The sequence below is a fragment of the Sturnira hondurensis genome, unplaced genomic scaffold, assembly GCF_014824575.4.
Source record: "Sturnira hondurensis isolate 20B ecotype Veracruz unplaced genomic scaffold, ASM1482457v3 Scaffold0019428, whole genome shotgun sequence".
Classification (NCBI taxonomy): domain Eukaryota; kingdom Metazoa; phylum Chordata; class Mammalia; order Chiroptera; family Phyllostomidae; genus Sturnira; species Sturnira hondurensis.
Genome location: NW_028092059.1, coordinates 8638583 through 8658943, shown reverse-complemented (window position 1 = coordinate 8658943; position 20361 = coordinate 8638583). Strand labels below are relative to the sequence as shown.

The 20361-nt window shown below is 35.7% G+C and overlaps 1 protein-coding gene and 1 pseudogene across 3 annotated transcripts in view; both read left to right on the top strand.

The window, feature by feature from the left end:
• STAM2 (signal transducing adaptor molecule 2) overlaps positions 1 to 20361 on the top strand; it is a 44228-nt gene that overhangs the window by 7488 nt on the left and 16379 nt on the right. For 2 of the 3 annotated variants that reach the window (XM_037027784.1, XM_037027783.1), the window contains exons 2-7: positions 11095 to 11179; positions 12062 to 12137; positions 12243 to 12341; positions 13221 to 13367; positions 14923 to 14992; positions 15570 to 15756. In XM_037027784.1, the coding sequence (XP_036883679.1) occupies positions 11095 to 11179; positions 12062 to 12137; positions 12243 to 12341; positions 13221 to 13367; positions 14923 to 14992; positions 15570 to 15756 (664 nt within the window). The remainder of the gene's footprint in view (positions 1 to 11094; positions 11180 to 12061; positions 12138 to 12242; positions 12342 to 13220; positions 13368 to 14922; positions 14993 to 15569; positions 15757 to 20361) is intronic. The other variant, XM_037027785.1, reaches the window with a different exon arrangement.
• Positions 10210 to 10354, top strand: LOC118974469 (uncharacterized; annotated as a pseudogene).

The window sequence follows — 20361 nt, the reverse complement described above, 5'->3', positions numbered from 1 at the left end:
AAGCACTTGAGGTGGAGGGTCGAAGGTTGACGGGGGAGGCCTCTTTTTTTTTTTCCCCCACATTATTGCCTTATTAGGCTGTTACTTTACTTGCATTAAAAAAATTCAACTGAGTAAATTTAAGCATCTAATTGGCCTTATTAAACAGTTTGTCAGTCAGGCAGCGTCTCATCTGGCAAGCACAGAGATACTCAGGAGTTACACAAAATGGAAGGCTTTTATAGGAAAGAGGGGCAAAGAAGTCATTAGAAAAAGAAAAATGAAATTTCAATGGTGGAAACTAGGAGTTCAGGATGATAATGGCTTCTCATTGGCCAAATTGTGGTGTTTTCTATTGGGTGGGCTTGTTGCTGGGCTTAAAGAAAATCTCCTGCCAGGGTAGTCAAGGAGAAAGCCTTCCTGTTGGAGGTGGACTGCTTGTTGGGGTAATTGACAGGAGTGGTAGGGTGTGAGAGCTCCCTCTACAGACCTCCCCAACCCCAACTGTAGTTGAAATTTCATTTATTACAATATTTTGCTCTGTGTAATGCAGTTTTTTGCCTAAATTTTTGAGGGAAAATAAGGATGGGCTTTATACATGGGTATATAATAATCACATACCACGGGTAAAATAATGGGTATAATCCATGTATGATGTGCACAAAAGCGTCGGTGCACATTACATGTGGGAGCGCATTGCTTTTCACACTTGATGATGAATGCGTATTTGTGTTTAGTGTAGGGATTGAACCTAAGAAGGTCAGTGTATCCGATATCAGACATTGGCCCCTGAAGATTATTGACATTCTAACTTATTTTTAGCTCATATTACTGTAGTTTCATGTCAGAAATTTGTCAGTATGTGGTGGTATAGTTTTAAGAATTTTAGCCATTTCAGTGGTATCTTATTGTGGTTTTAAAATGTATTTATCTGATTACTGTTGCTGTTGGGCACCACCTTTAAATATACTCATGAAATGATTGTCTTCTCTTTTGAAGTATCTATTTTGGTTTTCATCCCTTTTTCTTTCCATTTAATTTCTACAACACTTTTAAGCCTGGGAGCCATCGCGGCCTTCATTTTACAAATGAGACCATGGATTCAGAATTGATTCAGAGCTGAGGCAAACTACCTAGAGACCTTAAGCTAGTAAGTAAGTTTCAGAGCTGGGCATAGAGAAGGCAGGTCTTCATTTTTTAATGGGTGATGTGTGTACTCTGCATGTGCTCACAGAGTGTGATAACTATTTCCTCAAGTCTGCAGAGGTCATGCGATCACCTGCCCAGTCTACAGCTTTTGATTTTCCATCTGTGACATCTTGGCATGGTTACGGGTACTTTGTAGACTAATTTTTCCCCAGCTGTGGGTAAGTGTCTTATGCATGAAACTTCCTGATAAGTCTGTTTCAGTACAGATTATCCTTACTGCATTTATGCTTCTGCCTTGTTTTCTAAAGTAAGGGTGCTGTGGAAATGAGGATCTGGTTTTTGAGGGAGTTGGGAGGGGGTGTGGCTCTCATCTGACAGGATTACAGCAGGCATCTTGGAAGTATTAGCTAAGAAGAAAGTGAACTTGCAGGAGTGTAAGGCTGGTCCTAGACCTTTTGCTTTTCTAATATGTGATTTACAGTGTTAAAAGGCAGCCAGAGGTAATTTTGATGTGTTTTGTTTCTCCTCCTCCTTCTCCCTACCCGCCCTATTCGCTCATCTCTCCCAAAATGGTGGTGACATGTGAAGAGAAAAGAGCTGCAGTCGCTCTTGTGTGTTCAACCAGAACCAAAGGCTCTCGAATATATGTGTTGTTAGATGATGCAACTAATGAAGTTAATCATGGCATTCTGGCTGGGTCTTTCTGTATAAACAAGAGTTGAAGTTGCATTTTTCTTATTTGCCCTATTCAGCATGTTTAAAATGTTTGTATATAGGGAAACTGAAAACCAGCTTGTTGGGAAGGGCTAATTTAGCAGTTTTGAACAAAAATTGCATTCAAGAGGCAGTTTAATATAGTATTTAAACTTAGAGAATATACACTGAGGCAGGCTGCTTCTATTGAAGTTGTTGTTTTACTACTCACTAGCTGTATGACTGACCTTGTGCTAGTTACTTTCTGTGTCTCTGTTTTCTGATGTTTAGAATGAGGAATTCTTACTCTATTGGGTTGAAGTGGAAGCAGTTTAGCATATGTAAAATGCTTCAAAGCTGTTAGTTGTTGTGTTTTAAATTAAATTGTTATTTATAATTCAGTACTCAGAACTGTAGGTAGGTTTTCATTGTAGAAGATAATGAACAGCATATTTTAAAGTAGAATTTATGTTACTGCTTTCCCCAGAGTAAACTGAAGATTTGCATCGATAAAAATTTAGCCACAGAGATCAGAACATTAAGTGAGAAGGAGAATTAAATGAGAAAATGTGTATTAAACCCAGGCACCCTAGAATGCTAACCAGGGTTGTTGTCACTGGACTCAGAGAAGCAGGTGAAAAATATTTTTAATATGTCAGGTTGAGGTAGTGGTATTTCAATATTTTAATCTAAACTATACAAGAATTGTATGGTATAGAAATTTAATAAGTGTGTATCATTTTAATAGTGTAAACATGTATGAATTATTTATAAACTAGAAAAATAGGCTCACCTACATTTTTTAAATTTATAATAAATGGGTCCAAAGAATAAACATTTTAATATTTTTAATAAAATCTGTCAGCTGTGATTTCCAATGTGAATTCGATTCATTTACTTGCTTCTCATTTTTTAGCTTATTTTTACTCTAAAAATTTTTTTAGTATAGCTTTTCCAGTTCTTCTATAATTTTAAGCTATAAAAATAGTTGTTTTTCTATTAATACGTAAAATAGTTTTTTCTTTAAGATCTAAGCAGTGCTTTAGTTACATCCCAAGATAGTAATATGTAGTATCCTAATTATAATAAATTTTTATATTGCCTTCTATTATACTGTTAATTATCTATCTTGATTGTTAATTTCTATGTGATTATGTTTTAGATTTGGTGTAATAAATATATATTGTATTCAGAGAATATACTGTGTGTATTGTCCTGAATTATTTCTAGTTTTTGGTAGTTCCATACACATTTGAAGAAAGATTTAAACTCTGCTTTAATGTACAGGAAGTCTTCACATAATTCCAACATGCATGAATTTAGTTACAATGTTTCATTTAAATAACATTAATCCCCCCAAAACAAGCCTTGTAATATCTTGAGCATAGAACCCAGGCAAGATTTTGAAATACAGAACTATGAACTAATAGCAGGTAGTGTTCTATACCACTTAATTTGCAATAATTTGTTACATAGCAAGTTTAAAAAACAAATATACTGAGACTTTGTTCATTTTTTTATCTTCTCTTTTTCAGATTTGATTACTTTTATTGACTTTTCTTCGTGTTCACTGTTTCTGTAGTCTTTAATCTGCTTGTAAACTCATCCAGTGAATATTTTTAGCTGAGATCCTGTCCTTTTCTATAAATGCCATTTCTCTTCTCAGCACTCACTACCTACTCAATTATAATGATCATCTTTTGCTTTACATTCTTCAAAGAATGTATAATACCAGTTTTAAAGTACATTTCTGCTAATAATAACATTTGAGTAAACAGTTATTAGTTTTTATCTTGATTGTGGTACACTTTTGTATATCTAGTAATTTTTTATATTATATTGGTCATTGTAGTTATTCTTTGCAAAGAGGTCAGATTATGTTGTCTTCCTTTAAAGGGTGTTGAGTTTTGTCAGGTAGTTATATTATTGGAGAATCTTAGTTTTTTGTCAGGCTTAGTTTTCTTTGTGAGGCAGGCCTATTTTGATATTGAACTTAAGGGGCCTTTACTCCTAAGGTGTAGCCTTTTGGGGGTTTCAACAGAATGCCTGAAATTTTCTCTGTTCTAGTTGGGTGGAGTATTAGTTTGCTTGGCCTGTCATAACTAAATACCATGTACCAGGTGGCTTAAACAACAGACGTTTATTTTCTCACAGTTCTGGAAACTGGAAGTTCAAGATCAAGGTCCCAGCAGGGTTGGTTTCTGGGTTACAGATGGCTGCCTTGTTGCTGTGCGCTCACAGGACCTCTTTGTGTGTGTGTGTGTGTGTGTGTGTGTGTGAGGAGAGAGAGCCTTCTGGTGTCTCTTCTAAGGACACTTAATGCTGCTAGGTTAGGGTCCCATTCTTAGGATCTCATTTTACCTTCATTACTTTACTTGAGGCTCAGTCTCCAAATACAGCCACACTGGGGGTTAGTTGCATTTGAATTTTGTGGGGACACAGACATTTGGTTTGTAACAGGCAGGAATTTCAGAGACTCTCAGCGCTGCACTACCTCTGAGCCCCATAGTAGGTGATCTGTGCTCGTCCTCATAGAGCCTCTGTGTGTGTGTGTGTGTGTGTGTGTGTGTGTGTGTGTGTGTGTGTGTGTAGGTGGGGCAGCCCTTGATCAACAAGGGACATGTGCTCAGGAATCTGGTCTCTGTCCCCCAGCTGCCCTACCAGGGCTGGTCTTCCTTATGTTGGGACAGAAAAGCTGGGGCCATCATGAGGGTCATTTCATATTTACTTTGCCTTAAAGACCTCAGGCCTGCACTGTTATTAAGTTTTTGAACACAGTTGCCTCATATATTTTGGCCCCTTTTATACACATTTTTTGTAGAATAGCAAATCTGGTACCAGCTACTCTCTTATGGTTGGAAGCAGATCAGTTATGAGTTTTTATTTCCAAACATAGTTGGAAGAGCTTTAAAGATCTCTTGTGGGCATTCTTGTTTTATATAGTTAATTTTTTTTATTACTTACAGAGCCTATTTTATTAAAAGTTTTATAGATAGACGTGAATTCTTTTTAAAGCTGTGTGTTGAACATAATGGACTGTGTGGAGGGGGAGCCTTTTTTGATGGGCTGCTGCTTTATGATATTGTTAGAAATCTCTCTGAAGTATTTCACTGGTATATGAAGCTCTCTGTATGCACTAATCAAAACCTGATGATGAAATGTTATGACTTACTCCCACCAAACCCTGGAAATTTAGCCTGCAGGCCCCAGGAGAGCTCACTTAACTCTCCTATTTTCTGTGCGTTAGACATAGAACAATGTGAGCTACAGCTCCAACACTGGGCAGAGTGACATTCTGTAAAAGAATGGTTCCTTAATTACAATATTTAAAATTTTTCTAGGAGTTTAAAATACTCATAAGTACATAATTTAACCTTTATTTTGTTCACTTGAAAAATGAAATCCTTTTTGGCAGGCTATTATAAAGCATTCAGATTTTATACTTTTTATAAAGAGTAATCATGAGCCCTATATTTATAGGGAGTAATACTCTGCTGGATAGAGTATTCAAATCAGGACTTTAATTTTCTACAAAATTAAATCAAGTAAAAATATTCCATTTAGTTTTGAAATTATTGGAAGGGGTTTGGGGGTTATTGCATAGGCTTCACATTAAATTGTGTGTCAGAATTTGGTAAGTGATGATTCTGGTTTCTCAGATCAAAGAGGAAAGGATAAATTCTTAGATATTGGAACTACTAAATATATTTTATAAAAATAGTTCTGCCTCACGCCATGTGCTGGTTGAAATTCCAGAGTAGACTAAGGATTTACCCAATTAGAGAGAAACTATAGCTACACAAAAGAGAATATGAGTGAATATTTAATCTTAAGGTAGTTCTAAACACTGTACTGAAAGATACTATTTGTAAAAAGAGTGATAAATCTGTACAGCAAAAACAAAACTCCGTAAGCAAAGAGCAAAGATGAGCATGAAGTTGGAAAGTCATATGTAATATAAGTGACTTGCTCTCTCGATTCAAGATACAAAGTTAGTCACCTATCTATCACTGTACAAGAAGTCCTTTTCCTCCCTCTTTAAAAAAAAATAAGCAACAGGTATTTATTTCTCACAGTTTCCAGGCTGGGAAGTCCAAGATCAATGTGCTGGCAGATTTTCTGTCTGGTGAGAACTAGCCTTCTGATTCATAGATGGTTGTCTTGCTGTGTCCTCACGTGGCTCAGGTGGCTCTGAGGTAGCTCTCTGGGGCTCTCTTTTTATTGTTTAAATTAAATTTATTGGGGTAATATTAGTTAATAATATAGAGTCGATTTTAGATGTAAAACTCTATAATACAATATTCGTATACTTTATTGAGTATACTCTCTACTCAAGCATTTTCAACCACTGTGGCATAACACAGGGGTGTGTCAAAAAAAATTGTAAAACATGCAGTACCTGACAGGTTAGGTTAGTCAGGGGCACTGACCTCTCTGCCCCTTAGATTGTCAAATTAAAAAATGACAACAGCCAACAGAGTAGCATTCCCATGTGTATGAATCAAAATTATTCCTATTTTTTGTCAGATCAGCAGAAAATGTAATGTATTTTTTTGTGTGCCACAGAATTGTTGTAATTAGTTTATGTGTGCCACAAGATGAAAAATGTTGATTGCTATGGCTAGGGCCTTCCAGTACTGTGTGGAATAAGAGAGGTGAAAGTGAGCACTCTGTCTCATTATGATCTTGAGGGGAGTAGAGAGAACAAACCTAAACATAGTAAAGGCCACATATGACAGGCCTACTGCCAGCATCACACTCAGCTGGAAGAAGGTTGAAAATTGCTGCTGTATTGTATGCCCAGCACCCAAAGTCTGATCCCTTCCATCACCTTGTATTTGACCCCCTTTACCCTCTGTGTCCCTTGCCACCCTTCTCCTCTGCTAAACTCCTTCTGTTGTCTGTGTGTGTGTGTTTTTGTTTGTTTAAAATTTTCTTTGTTCATTTGTTGCCTTTTTTATATTGCATGTATGGGTGAAATTAGTTCTTGTCCTTTGTCATCTGACTGACCTCACTTAGCATAATACTCTTAAAGTCCATCCATGTTGTCAAAAATGGCAGCATTTATCCTTTTTATGGCTGAGTACTACTCCATTGTGTATGTGGAGGACATCTTTATCCAGAGTTTTTTGCAGGTCTTGTTTTGCCTTTTGAGGCATTTCCTTCTACTCTATATACCCCATCTCCCTGCGAGACTCCCAGAAGTATTGTCATTCCTCTTTAGAAAAACAGGAGGACTGGGACCTCGGAAGCACACCAGTGCTGTTGCCTTTTGTTGTCACATGGTGTTGCTCTTGCAGCTAGTCTGGTGCATCACCGTGGATGTGTGTCTGCCCCGGGGCGAAGCTCTTGCTGGTCCAGAGCTTTGCACAGACTTCTCTGGGGCCGTACTGGGCATCATAAAAGCTCTTAACAGTTCACATACTTAGAAGCTCTGTTATTATTGACTTCCACATTACGATACTGTGCCGCATTGATAGGATATGGAGGAGCGACCAGCATCATTCATTCACTGAACAAATACTTAACCGAACACTTTGTGCCCGGATACTGTTCTGTCCACTTGAAATAAAAATAGTGAATAGAACGAAACAAGAAGTCTGTGCCATAATGGAGTACATTCATTTTGAGGGTTGGAGGGAGGGAGAGAAGTGGTGGCAGAGATAGACGATAGACAAAATAAAGTGTTTATGCTATGAAACATCTATAGTAAAGGCCTATGCATGAAATCCTGACATTTTAAAATTGTTTTGTATTTGTTCCATGTGGAGCATCAATATAATTCTAGTGAATATAACAAAGAAGAAAGTCTGGGTACCTGATAGATTTAAAATCACAGTTGGCTGATACCTTCTTACCAGATTGCGTAAGCACTGTGGCCACTGTATGTACTGGTACATCATGTAGCTATTCAAAATATTGGTATAGACATGTATTTGTGAACATGGAGAGATGTTAATGATAAATGGAAATGCAGGTTAGGAAATGATATATTTAATATGATTACACTATTAGTGGGAAATATCCCCGAGGTTTCCTTCCTGAAGACGGAGTTCCATCAGTGTCACCTGACTTCCCCTGCTCCTGTATCCTCTCCATTTCTGGTGCAATGATGTTTCTGATTGGTGAACTTGCAGTTAGTGGGCCCTGTTGATGCTCTTTGTCCATGCAGGAGGTAGCTAGTCTTTCCACAGCCATTGAGTGATTTCTCCTCTCTTTCTCATTGGAATAAGTTGTGCAGGGACTCCTCCTGCAGGGGGAGGTCCACCCCTGTGTAGTGCTGAGGCGTGCCCTCCTCTGGGGTTCACTGTTAGCAAACCCATTTGTCCAGCATACCTAGAGCTTCCATTAGTAATAACAGCAGTGTTTTATTTTTTGTTTTGTTTCTCAGTGCATTTATAATTGGCAGGGAAGGGGTTATCAGTTTTGGGGTACAGTCTTTGGACATCTCATACCTCTGGTCCTATTTTATTTAGTTTTACTGATATTTTTATTTTTCTGTTTATGTGTATAGAAGAAAGTCTGGAAATATATGTGTCATAATTTTCAGCAGTTGGTAGATTTTTTGTTTCTTTTTCTTGTGTGTGCTTTTGAATTCACTAAATTTCTTAGATATGTTTTAAATAGTTAAACATTTTAAACCTCTGGAAAAAAATGCATCCTGGTTTGACTTTACAGGTAGAAGAATTAGTCATCCCTGTACAAGGGAAGAAGCTGGACCTGGGTAGACAATGTTTCTACCTACGAAACTTGGTGCCTGAATGTAGAACTTAATGCAAGGCAAAAAATCCATTACTTTCCTAAAACCTCTGGCTTGTCGTTTCTTCACATGTGTCAAAATAATTACTCTCTATCCATTGTGTTAGGCAATTCACATGGTTTTATAAAGTGAGTTCCAGGATTTACTGGATTGTTTGTCTTTCTTACTTGCCGAATATAGCCGTTTACTTAAGCCTATTTATTTTTTGGCTTTTATTATTTATTGCCCTTTAAAAAAGGAACTACTTTAGATTCTTACCACTGTGATAAGCTTGTATGTATCTAATGCCTCGGTTTGGCTGTATTTGAAATTATAGGGTATAAAGGGGAAAAGACGTAAAAAGTTTCTGAAGTATAATTTTTATAAACTCACCTCCTATACTAGCAGAAAAGAATTGTATCTCTTGATATTGAAACTTTCTGAAAGAGCAAAAATATTACTTAACTTAGTAATTATATTCTGGTCATGCTCTTCAAAAATTTACTTTAAAATTTTTATTTTGATCATAAATTATTTCAGACCACAAAAAATACTAAGAATAAGAATCATTCCTGGATACTTACTTTAGAGCTTAAAAAAACAAAACTTGCCCTGGCTGGTGTAGCTCAGTGGATTGAGCAAAGGCCTATGAACCAAAGGATCATGGTTCGATTCCCAGTCAGGGCACATGCCTGGGTTGCAGGCCAGTTCCCAGCAAGGGACGCATGAGAGGCAACCATACATTGATATTTCTCTCTCTCTCTCTCCTTCCCTTCCCCTCTAAAGATAAATAAATAAAATCTTAAAAAAACCAAAACTTTGTAAATATAATTAGGTCCTTGTTTACCCCATTTTGATCCTCCATCTCATTTGATGTTTTTTATTCTCATGCGTATGGTAATATTTTTAGTTTTTATATTTCAAAATATAGTGTATATTTTGAGTGTTTTATAACTTTGTGTGAAATAGTCATGTGTTGTGGGTGGAATGTGAAATGGTACAGATGCTTTGGGAAACTGCCAGATTCTGAAACAAAAATTAAATGGAGCTGCGGTGAGACACAGCAGTTGGTTCTCCTAGGTGTGTACCAAAGAGGTGTGAACACATATGTCACACAAAAACTTGTGCACAAGTGTTCATAGCAGCTTTGCATTATTAATTTTAACTAAAAAGTTAAAAAAATACCCAAATGTTCATCAACTGGTGGAGAAATAAAATGACGTTTATCTGTATAGTGGCATAATACTCAGCAGTGAAAAGAAATGAAGTACTGATACATGCTTCCTCGTGGGTGAACCTTGAAAACATTATACTAAATAAAAGAAGCTAGTCATGACAGACCATATGTTGTATGATTCTATTTATGTGAAAGTCCAGAATGGGAATCTGTAGAGACACATAGTAGATTAGTGGTTGTCTAGAGGGGAAAGTATGGAGGGAGAATGGACTGTGATTACCAATGGCTATACGTTTCTTTTTAGATTAATGAAAATGTTCTAAAATTAGATAGCAGTGATAGTTGCACAAGTCTTTAATTATATGGAAAACATTGAGTTGTGTACTTCAAGTGGGTGAATTCTATTGGAACATGAATTATATTGGAACATGAGTTAAACAGCTTCAATAAAGCTGTTTAAAAAGTTCATGTAACCCCTTGGCAATGGGCAAGGACACACCTGATTGGTGGTGTTGCTCTTACATCAATCAGGGGCAAAGCAGTTGTACAGTCCTTAGTTCATCCTAGCTTGTTGCCTGCATTGGTGGCCAGAGCTGGTTCATGCCTGGGGCACATAAAAAATAAGTTAATGTAAATGTTATATATTCTGTTAGCTTTTTAAACTCAGCATAAGCAAAGCAAATTGTTATATTTTGAAATATACACATTTTTGTACATTTAGCTTGGTAGAACTCATTTTTACATTCCATTGTATGAACTTTTTAAAAAAGATTTTATTTATTTATCTTTAGAGGAGAAGGGAAGAAAAGAGGGAGACAGATATCAATGTATGGCTGCCTCTTGTGCATCCCCCACTGGGAACTGGCCTGCAACCCAGGCATGTGCCCTGACTGGGAATTGAACTACGGTTGTTTGGTTTGGTTTGGTTTGCAGGCCCGTGCTAAGTCCGTTGAGCTACCCCAGCCAGGGCCCATTGTATGAACTCTTTATATTTTATTAATTCACTTTTCTTTTTGCTCTTAAAAGCAACAACTCAGTGAATAGTTTGGTTCATATTTCCTTATATAATGACACATTTTAAAGACTTTCTTGCAAATTAGAATTTGTTGGGATTATTGATAGTTTGTAATTTATTTATTAACTAAATTTAGAAGACATTGGTGTAACTTAGAACATTCAATTCATTTAATTATACAATTGAAAGTTGAAATGAGCTAAAGTACTCTATCTTCTGATGTTTTTTCATAGTTCCTTTATACTTGGCAGAAGCAAAGGTAGGGCTTCTTCTGTGCCTTTCCTGTTATGTTAGTGTTGCATAAGAAATGTCCTCATTTGGGGGTATGCTAATATCTTACAGAAAAAGCCACAAATGAGTACAACACTGCGGAAGACTGGAGTCTTATTATGGACATATGTGACAAAGTTGGAAGTACTCCTAATGGGTAAGATGCCCATCATGCTCAGTAAATGTCTAAGGACATGATAACTGGTGTCCCTTTTCTTGATGTAACTTTGAAGTTTGTGTACTTTGAGGGGAATAAAAATAAAGAGATCATGGTGGGGGAATTTATGGGATTAACTTTACAGGGAAAGAACAGATGGGAAGAGAGTTCAACTGAAAACCTGAGGTAAATTAAAATACATAAAGCCTTGACACAATAGAGACACATGTTAACAATGAATAGACTAGTTGTTGAGGAAATTCTCTTGTAACTTAGACACTCTGGGGCTCTTCTAATAATGAGGTAAACAAATATAACAATTTAATAGGTAACATGCTGAGAAAGCCTTTCAGTAATCGATAGGTAAATTTAATAGCATCATAATGGAAAAAAAGTGAGTATAAAAAGGATGCTTTACAGGGGAGATGCTGTAGTTAAGTTGAACTGAATTATACTTTAGAAGTTGAGAAGACCGAAGAAAGCATTTGTTTTAACATTACAACTTTTCAAAGTATGTTCATGCATGTTTATACTTAGACCTTTGAAGACTATATATCCTGCTCTTTTTTTTCAAGATAAGAATTTGCTGTCTGAAAGCTAAGTCTCTCTTGAACAAATTGAAGGATATTTTTTATATGATATAGTTCTTTTGTTTTGGCTGACTTTTTACCTCTTGATTTTGGAATATACAGCCTTTGAATAAGCTTTTTTTTAACTTCTACAAATCTATAAACAAAAGTGTAAAATCATTTTATGTAATGAAGTAAAGTTTGCAGGATTTTATTTCTTAATTTAAAGTTAGTTAGTAGTTGCATACCTCGTATTTTTAACGTTTGATTTCAAATTCTGAATGAATATTTCACCTTCTTCATTTTTTTGCAGGGCGAAAGACTGCCTGAAAGCTATAATGAAAAGGGTAAATCACAAGGTTCCTCACGTGGCTCTGCAGGCATTGACTGTAAGTGGAGGTCATGCTATTGTTTAATCCAAATTTTATGTGTATGTTTATTTTAGTGAGTTAATATCTCAACATATGTATATTGATTTTTATTTTAATTAATAGCTTCTTGGGGCTTGTGTGGCAAACTGTGGAAAGATATTTCATTTAGAAGTATGTTCCCGTGATTTTGCAACAGAAGTACGTGCTCTGATAAAAAATAAGGTAAATTTTTAAAAGAGAAGAAATTTAAGTTATTAAGAAAATAATGTACTGTATATCACTTTAACTATATATAATATTAATAAAGTTGTATTATAAATGAAATCATTTTTAGATAAATTTGAAGTGAAATAAAACTTTCTGTTCTAAAATTTGATGTTTTTGTTTGTAGCACCAAAATATGTTTTCTTCCCCAAGGCATATATGCTAGTGAAAATAGCTAATCCTCACTGATGGCTAGTTACCAGTCACTGCTTTAAGCATTTTACATTGACTCTCTTGTTTAATGCTCTTAACAACACTTAGAAGTGAGATTCTCTTGTCATTCTTATTTTATAGATGCAGAAACTGATGTTTAGATATTAAGTAACTTGTCCAGGGTAATGCCAGCTAGTAAGTAGCAGAGCTGAGGTTTAGATGCAGGTTTCTGTGAGTCCAGTGTCCAAACTAACCACCATTCTCTACTGACTTCCCATTAGAGATGGAGGGCAAAGGTGGAGCAGGGTGGAGGGGGTCTTCACTATAGGGTGTTGTTATTGATTTCTTTAAGATGGAAACTCTGAAGCACCATTCTCTTGCTATTAGTGGCAGAAATCCCAAAATTGTAGTTTAGTTGACATAAAAAGCTTATAAGAAAACATTGAAGAAATAACCTCTGAATATAAAAGACTTGTCATTATAGTAAGACTTAGAAATTGATGTTTAAAAAGGGTAATTTTGCAAGAAATAACTATATCTTAAAAGGTAAATAGGCATTATCAAGTACTGGGCTTTTGTTGATGTTCATGTGATTAAAGAAATTTTGGGTGGTTATTCTCTTTGTTATTAAATAATTCAAGTACTTTTAAACAGTGTTTTTTTTCTTTGCCTTTTCTTTGAAAGGCTCATCCTAAAGTATGTGAAAAACTGAAATCTTTAATGGTGGAGTGGTCAGAAGAATTTCAAAAGGACCCCCAGTTTAGTCTAATATCTGCAACTATTAAATCTATGAAAGAAGAAGGAATTGCTTTTCCTCCAGCAGGTTCTCCGGTAAGAGATTCATTCAAACCATGGTTGACCCAATATGATTTTGAGGGTATGTATCTTATGTAAATTCTGGGCCAGGTCTGTTGTGATTGTCACCCACCTGCACTCTCCATGTGCCTGTCTGGCACAATGTCTTATATTTAGTAGGTGTGCTAAATGTAGTGAATTTCTTCTACATATCAGAACTTTGAGAAGTGACTCAGCCATAAATAATCTGTTTAATGCAACTCTAGAGTCATGCAGAGGGTATAGGTGGATGAGAGAGCCTTATGTTCAAGAAATTTATAGTAAATTTGAAGGGTAGCTATCTATATGTGAAAAGTGACTAAATTATAAGTGACAGATATGGATGAGGGGTACAAATGCTGGGTGCCAGGACAGAGAGGTAACTACAGACTGGGCTGGCGAAAGGAAGAGGTAGAATTTGGGGAGTGGCATGTATTCAAGAGGTAGAGAAAGCTCAAGGCCTGTTAGTTAAAAGAGTGACTGTGCCTGAAAGGAATGGTTTATATACAAGATGGGTGGAGCTATAACACGAAGTTTATTTGGGGAGATAGGGGGTAGCTTTCGTAGGACAGAGTGGAGGCAGGAGTGATGAGTCCCTGTATGGACTCTTAGGTCTGAGGGAGAAAAACATTGTATCTTGGGTTTTGCTCTCAGTGCTTCTTGCTCTCCAATTAATATAATATATGGGTTAGGGAAAGAGATTAGGAAGAAGACTATGTCTATGTCTATATCTATATATAATTTATATAATTTTATTATAGACTCTAAACTACAGAGACAAAAAGAACCTTTACAGCTCACCAGGTCTAAGGATTCTAGGTAGATTTTGGGGATAGAAGTCTTATAAGTAACAAAAAGCAAGCATTTTCCTGTGCTGTCCTTTATGCATGGCATTCTCAGAAATCTCTGTGAAAGAACTGATTGATGATTCAGAATCCTGGACATCTCTGTCTTCCCTGCCTTTAAATTTAAGCATGACCTTCCCTAGTCCTCTGCTGTGCCTGAAGAGCCACCGCCATTGAAACACAATGAGTAAAGGAGGGTTTAGCAGGCTTTCCTAGACCACACCCTTTGAATTTGTCCTCCCTCCGGTTCGATCAGTGGTCATCGTGGCTTCTTGCCACCACTTCCCTGTAGCTGCCTGCCCCTAACGGTACAGCACCTGACCATACATGGTCAGCACCTGCCCATACCGGTACAGCACCTCTCCTGGGGTTCGGAGACCTTGGACAGTGTAGACCAGGAAGTGCAATCAGGAAAGACTCTTACTTAAGTACTTTTGGGATGCCAGGTTTGGGGTCAGATACTAAGATTTATGCAATGTATAAGCCAGTTTGCATCCTTTTTGAGTTGATAATGTTTTCTTAAAAATTCTGATGTTTTATTTTAGTATTTGAAAACAGCTACTTAAAATGATCATAAACAACTTCACTTTTAAATGAAACTCATTAGGTATTATCAGTTTTATTTTAAATTAGCATGTGTGAGTAGTTATAGAACTTGTGTTTTCTTTGAAAGGGTAGTTGTGTTTGTTTTACTTGTACATTTACAGACCGTCTCAGCCGCTGCCAAGAATGGTGCCTCATCAAACAAAAACAAAGAAGATGAAGACATAGCTAAAGGTAAATCATGAAATGTGTAATTTACTGTTACTGGAAACATCCTTGTCAGAACAATTTATTGAAAAAAGTTATAATAAGATTGGGTATACTTTTAGTATTTTACCTCAAATATAGACACTAGTTGGGTCTGAAAATTAAGTAAAACAATTGACATGATCATAAGGTTAACTCATTATCTTTGTCAGAAACATGTATTTAATGTCCTACCTTTGGAAAGCTTACATTTCACCTTTTCTTTAATGCCAAAGTTATGAGTCAAGCACAGAAATATATGTTCCCAGCTTGTCCTATATGGAAAGCTACCCATATCAAAATGTCACAATCTGTTTGCTATAAAAATAATAGCTGCTGTATATGACAGACTGTTTTAATCAGGAATGAGCAAAAACTTTATTTTAAAAAATGTCATGATTCTCTGCCCCTCTAGAAAGTTAACTGCTTGGTGTTTATTTGGACAAATAAAATACTCACTTGATTTACCCTTATTAAATATAACATTAATATCTTTTTTAACTTTAAAAAAGTCAGAATTAATTCTGGTTACATTTGTTCTTTGCATTTTAATTTTTCAAACTAGCTATTGAATTATCGTTGCAAGAGCAGAAGCAGCAGCACACAGAAACAAAATCCTTATATCCATCTGCAGACGTTCAGCCAAATAATAAAGTTGCAAGAAAAGTGAGAGCTTTATATGACTTTGAAGCTGTTGAGGACAATGAACTTACCTTTAAACATGGTGAAATTATTATTGTTTTGGATGACAGGTATGTTTTAAATCTTTATTTCCGGAGTATTTTGAAGTTAAAGATAATATCCTTAATTTAGAATCCTGGATATCCACCTCTTTGTGTGTATCACAGAACCTTTTTATATCTTAATTACTTTTTTCTAAAATAAAATTTATAAAAGAGATTAGGTAATGTGATTTTCTTAATTATTATATTAAATTTGGTTTTTCTTTTTATCTTGGATAAAAGATATATTAAATGATTGATTATCACAGTCGGGAAACATAAATATTCAGTAACCTGAATATTTACTCTGGCAATTTTGTATACCAAAATTACTAACAAATAGACTTTAGTAAGAAATTCAGCTTTGTTATCTTTGATCAAAGCAGCCAAAAGGTATGCTCAGCTCCTCCATAATTCTAATTTGTTACTCAGCACTCCCTCACAATTTCTGTATCATTTAGAGTTGTAATAAAGACTACATTTGTCTATATTGGGCGTAATTACAATCTGTATTTTGCTTTTAAATGAAGTTGATGAAATGTAACAAGAGCAAGACCTAACAGCTCATTACTATGAACACAGATTGTAAATGCATCCAGTATCCATTATAAATAGCTTACTAAAGATACATTAGTGTAGCGTATTTTTATTTATTTAAATATATTTTATTGATTATACTATTATAGTTGTCCCATTTTTTTCTCCCCTTTATTCCTCTCCACCCTGCATGCCCCGCTCCCAGCAGCATTCCCCCACCTTACTTCATATCTCTGGGTCATACATACATACATTCTTTGGCTTCTTCATTTCCCATATTGTTCTTAACCTCTCCCTATCTTTTTTTGTACCTACCATTTATGCTTCTTATTTCCTGTGTCTTTTCCCCCATTCTCTCCCCGGCCTTTGCTGTTAACCCATCGGGTGATCTCCATTTCTGTGATACTGTTTCTGTTCTAGTTGTTTGCTTGCTTTGTTTTTGTTTTTGGTTTAGGTTTAGTTGTTAATAGCTGTGAGTTGTCATTTTACTGTTCATATTTTTGATCATCTTTTTCTGAGATAAGTCCCTTTAACATTTCATATAATGAGGTCTTGGTGATGATGAACTCTTTCAACTTGACCATATCTGGGAAGCACTTTATCTGCCCTTCCATTCTAAATGATAGCTTTGCTGGATAGAGTAATTTTGGATGTAGGTTCTTGCCTTTTGTGACTTGGAATATTTCTTCAGCCCCTTTGTGCCTGCAAGGTTTCTTTTGAGAAATTAGCTGATAGTTTAATGGGAAACTATCAGCTTGCAGTGAGTAAAGGGTTATGTTACTGTGCTGCATGTGTTCTTTTCACTGTTGTCTAATTAAAGCACAAATTCATTAAGTAATGTAGACTCATGCAAAGTAATTTTCACTTGAGACTTACCAGTCCAAAAAAAGAACTTTATTTGTAATTGCTGAGAGAATGCAACATGAGTAGGATGGAATATGTAAGCTGATTGCCCTCCTTTTGAGGATAGGATACCCAGTCTTAAAATTGCCATAGATATGCGTATCAACATGTATAGGTTAAATGTCATTCTGGGTGATTGGTTATCACTGCAAGGTTTTAAACAAAGGCAAACTTGTGTTTAAAAGGTTACTACAGTAAAGTGGCAGTCTTAGGTTAAATGGAGGTTATCTAGATGATCCAGAATCTGACTATATTCCTTGCATTTACATTGCTGTGGAAATGAAAATATAACATAAAAAATTTCACATATAGAATTTGAAAAACGACCTTGAACATACAGCATTCTTGGACTTCAACTTAAGAAACATGAAGCTGATAGAAAAGGTGCACATTTCTTATCAGTGTGCCAATAAAGCTTTTTACTTTCTCCATTTTTAGCTGTATCTCACCACTCCTTGTTTGTTCTGTATGTACTATTTCAAATAATTAAGTAGAATTCTTGCAGTTCCAAAAGTGTCATGTTGTGATTAGACTTTTGTGGCGTTGTACATTTGGTTCTCCCGAAAGCCCTGTCAAAGAAGCCAATGCATTTAGAAAAGAAAAGGAACGTCACTTGCAAGGAAGGTTTGCAAGGGCATCTGGGCCAAGGATGTGTTCCCCAAATTAAAAAATGGAACAGGTAATTTAAGGAAAAGACCCCCACGAGATTACCAGGTGTCCAGGTTTATTATTCGTGTGTTTGTGGTAGAAATAGCACTTTTCTCACATGATTGTCAAATTCGTAGAAGACATCGCTTATCTTCAGCCATTGTCATTGTAAAATTCAGCAAATAAGTTGTTTCGGTTAAGAAGTCGAAGGCTAGATTTTCATTTATTTTGAGACTTAAAATGAGACAAGATAACTTCATTTTTTTTTCTTTACCTCAGTGGGCAAAGTATTTTATTTCTTTGTACTTTTTATTTTCTTGCCTCTCCATAATGGAGAAGGGCATTTTTATTTCCACAGCCCTCATTTCCTTTTCCTCCTGATAAGTGCCTACTAAACCTTCAAAACCCATGTCAGATTTTTTATCCCCTGAGGAGCCTTTACACCCTTCTCTCCCTTTACCTGTAAATTAGGAGTTCTATCTTGGTGCAGCTCTAGCTCCCTGAATATAATTGATAGCATTTCTCACAGTGTATTGTAATTACTTCTTCACATATGTCTCTTGTGCTAATGAATTGATTCTGCAGAGGGTCAGTACTTCCCTGGGGTGGGAGAAAGGGGGAAGGAGAACACAATTCCCAAAAGGTAAAGCAAGGTAACATGTCTTGGTAGGGAGGGTTGAAAAATATAGCACTAAATTTTAAATTTCTTGAGGGCAGAAACTATCTATTAATTATCCTTGTAACTTCAGTGCTTAGTCCAGTGTCTATCCCCTTCTTGGTGGGCTTTCATAAATGTTAGCTGAATAGTCAATTTGTTGAAGGCAAAATTTATGTCTTTTATATTTGCATCATTTTTCATTCCACTGTGACTGACTTTCTTAACATAAGCATCTGTAAATATAAATGCTGCAATTTTCCTTAATTATCAAATGGTTTGTGTGAAACCACAGTGCCAAATTACGTTAATTTGGGAATTTACATATTTTGTGCCATTAACATTCTATATAATCAACTAATTGCCAATGGAGAGAATATAGAGCTGGATTAGGGCTGGGAAGGAGCCATTAGGCTTTGACATGGCATTTGGGTATCTTCCCTACTTTTATATTTTAACAAGCTGTTTGCAGTAGTGTGGGAGAGAAATTATTCTACATTAGTAGAACCACTGAGGAAGGCTACACATAAAATTGTTGATTGGTTCAAGTAAAATCCATGCATCCATTTCATAGGTTTGGGTTCTTTGGTTTTATCTAAAAATTCCTTCAAGTTCAACTTCCCATTTTAAAATGTAAAGTTCACCTTAAGAAAGTATGTGAGAATAAGGGAGAGTTTCTCATTCTGTAGATGTAATACCTTAGAACTGTCAGTATGTCAGTTATTCTCTGGCCTTAAGAATTTGGGTAACACATAGCTCTTTCATATTTTTGTAGCACTTCTTTTTCACATGAACTCTAAATTGTATTAAAATCAACTATTAGTGGGCCCCCAGAGATTAAAGAAACAAAGCCCTTGCCTCACATCTCCTTCACAGCAAGTATAACCTTCTTGGAAAAAGGCATCTGTCATCTGACCAACTGGCATTCTTCTCAGAGTGTGAGCCATCAGCATCTGAATTATGACTTAGTGAATTCTCTTTGTTGTGCTTTGTAGTGTAATAATGTTTCAGAGTCATAGAGGTTAGTTAATCTTTAAGTTTCATTTTTAAGAATACTTGCTCAATAAGTCAAATTTTCGATAAATTACCATTATTTCTAGATTTTATGATTACCTGTAGAGAACGTTCAAGAGAATCAGTGGACAAACTGTTAAAACTGGTGAGAATTCATCAGGGTTGTTGGGTACGAGCTCAACACACAGAATCAGTGGTAAACTTTACTGTAATCACAACTACTTAGAAAATGTAAGAGAAACACATGCCATTCTCAGTAATAACAAAAATTACTAATAATCAAGAATAAAAAACCCAACAAAGATGTATAAGGCCTTTGTGGAAAAAATACATATAAAATTCTTTGAAAGGTGTAGCAGAATATAAATATATATGACATTTATATAAATGTAAATGGAGGGAGATACTGGTTTCAAGGTAAAGAAACAATATTATTTCTTTATCATGAAGCTAGTATCTACCAATATAGATTTAATTTTTCCCATATGAATGCATAAATGCAGTGCATTTCCAGTTAAAATCCCAACAATTTTTTAGAGAGCACTTGAAAACACTTTAATATTAATGTAGAAATGGAAGGGTATACAATAACAGATAGGGTCCTTGCCTTGCTAGGAATCAAAGCATGTTAATAAGCTCTAGTGCATTAATATAGACACTATTGCAACAGAATAGAATCCAGACATAGGTTCATGAACAGATAGCAGCTTGCTGTTTGAGAGAGAGGATATGATAAATCAGTAAAAAAGAATGATATTATCCAGTAAATTTTGCTGGGGTGAATGGCTCTTTGTACAATCTAAATAAAATTTGATTTCTATTCATGAAGTACATAAAATTTCATTCCACATGAATTAAAAAACCTAAACATGGGAGTG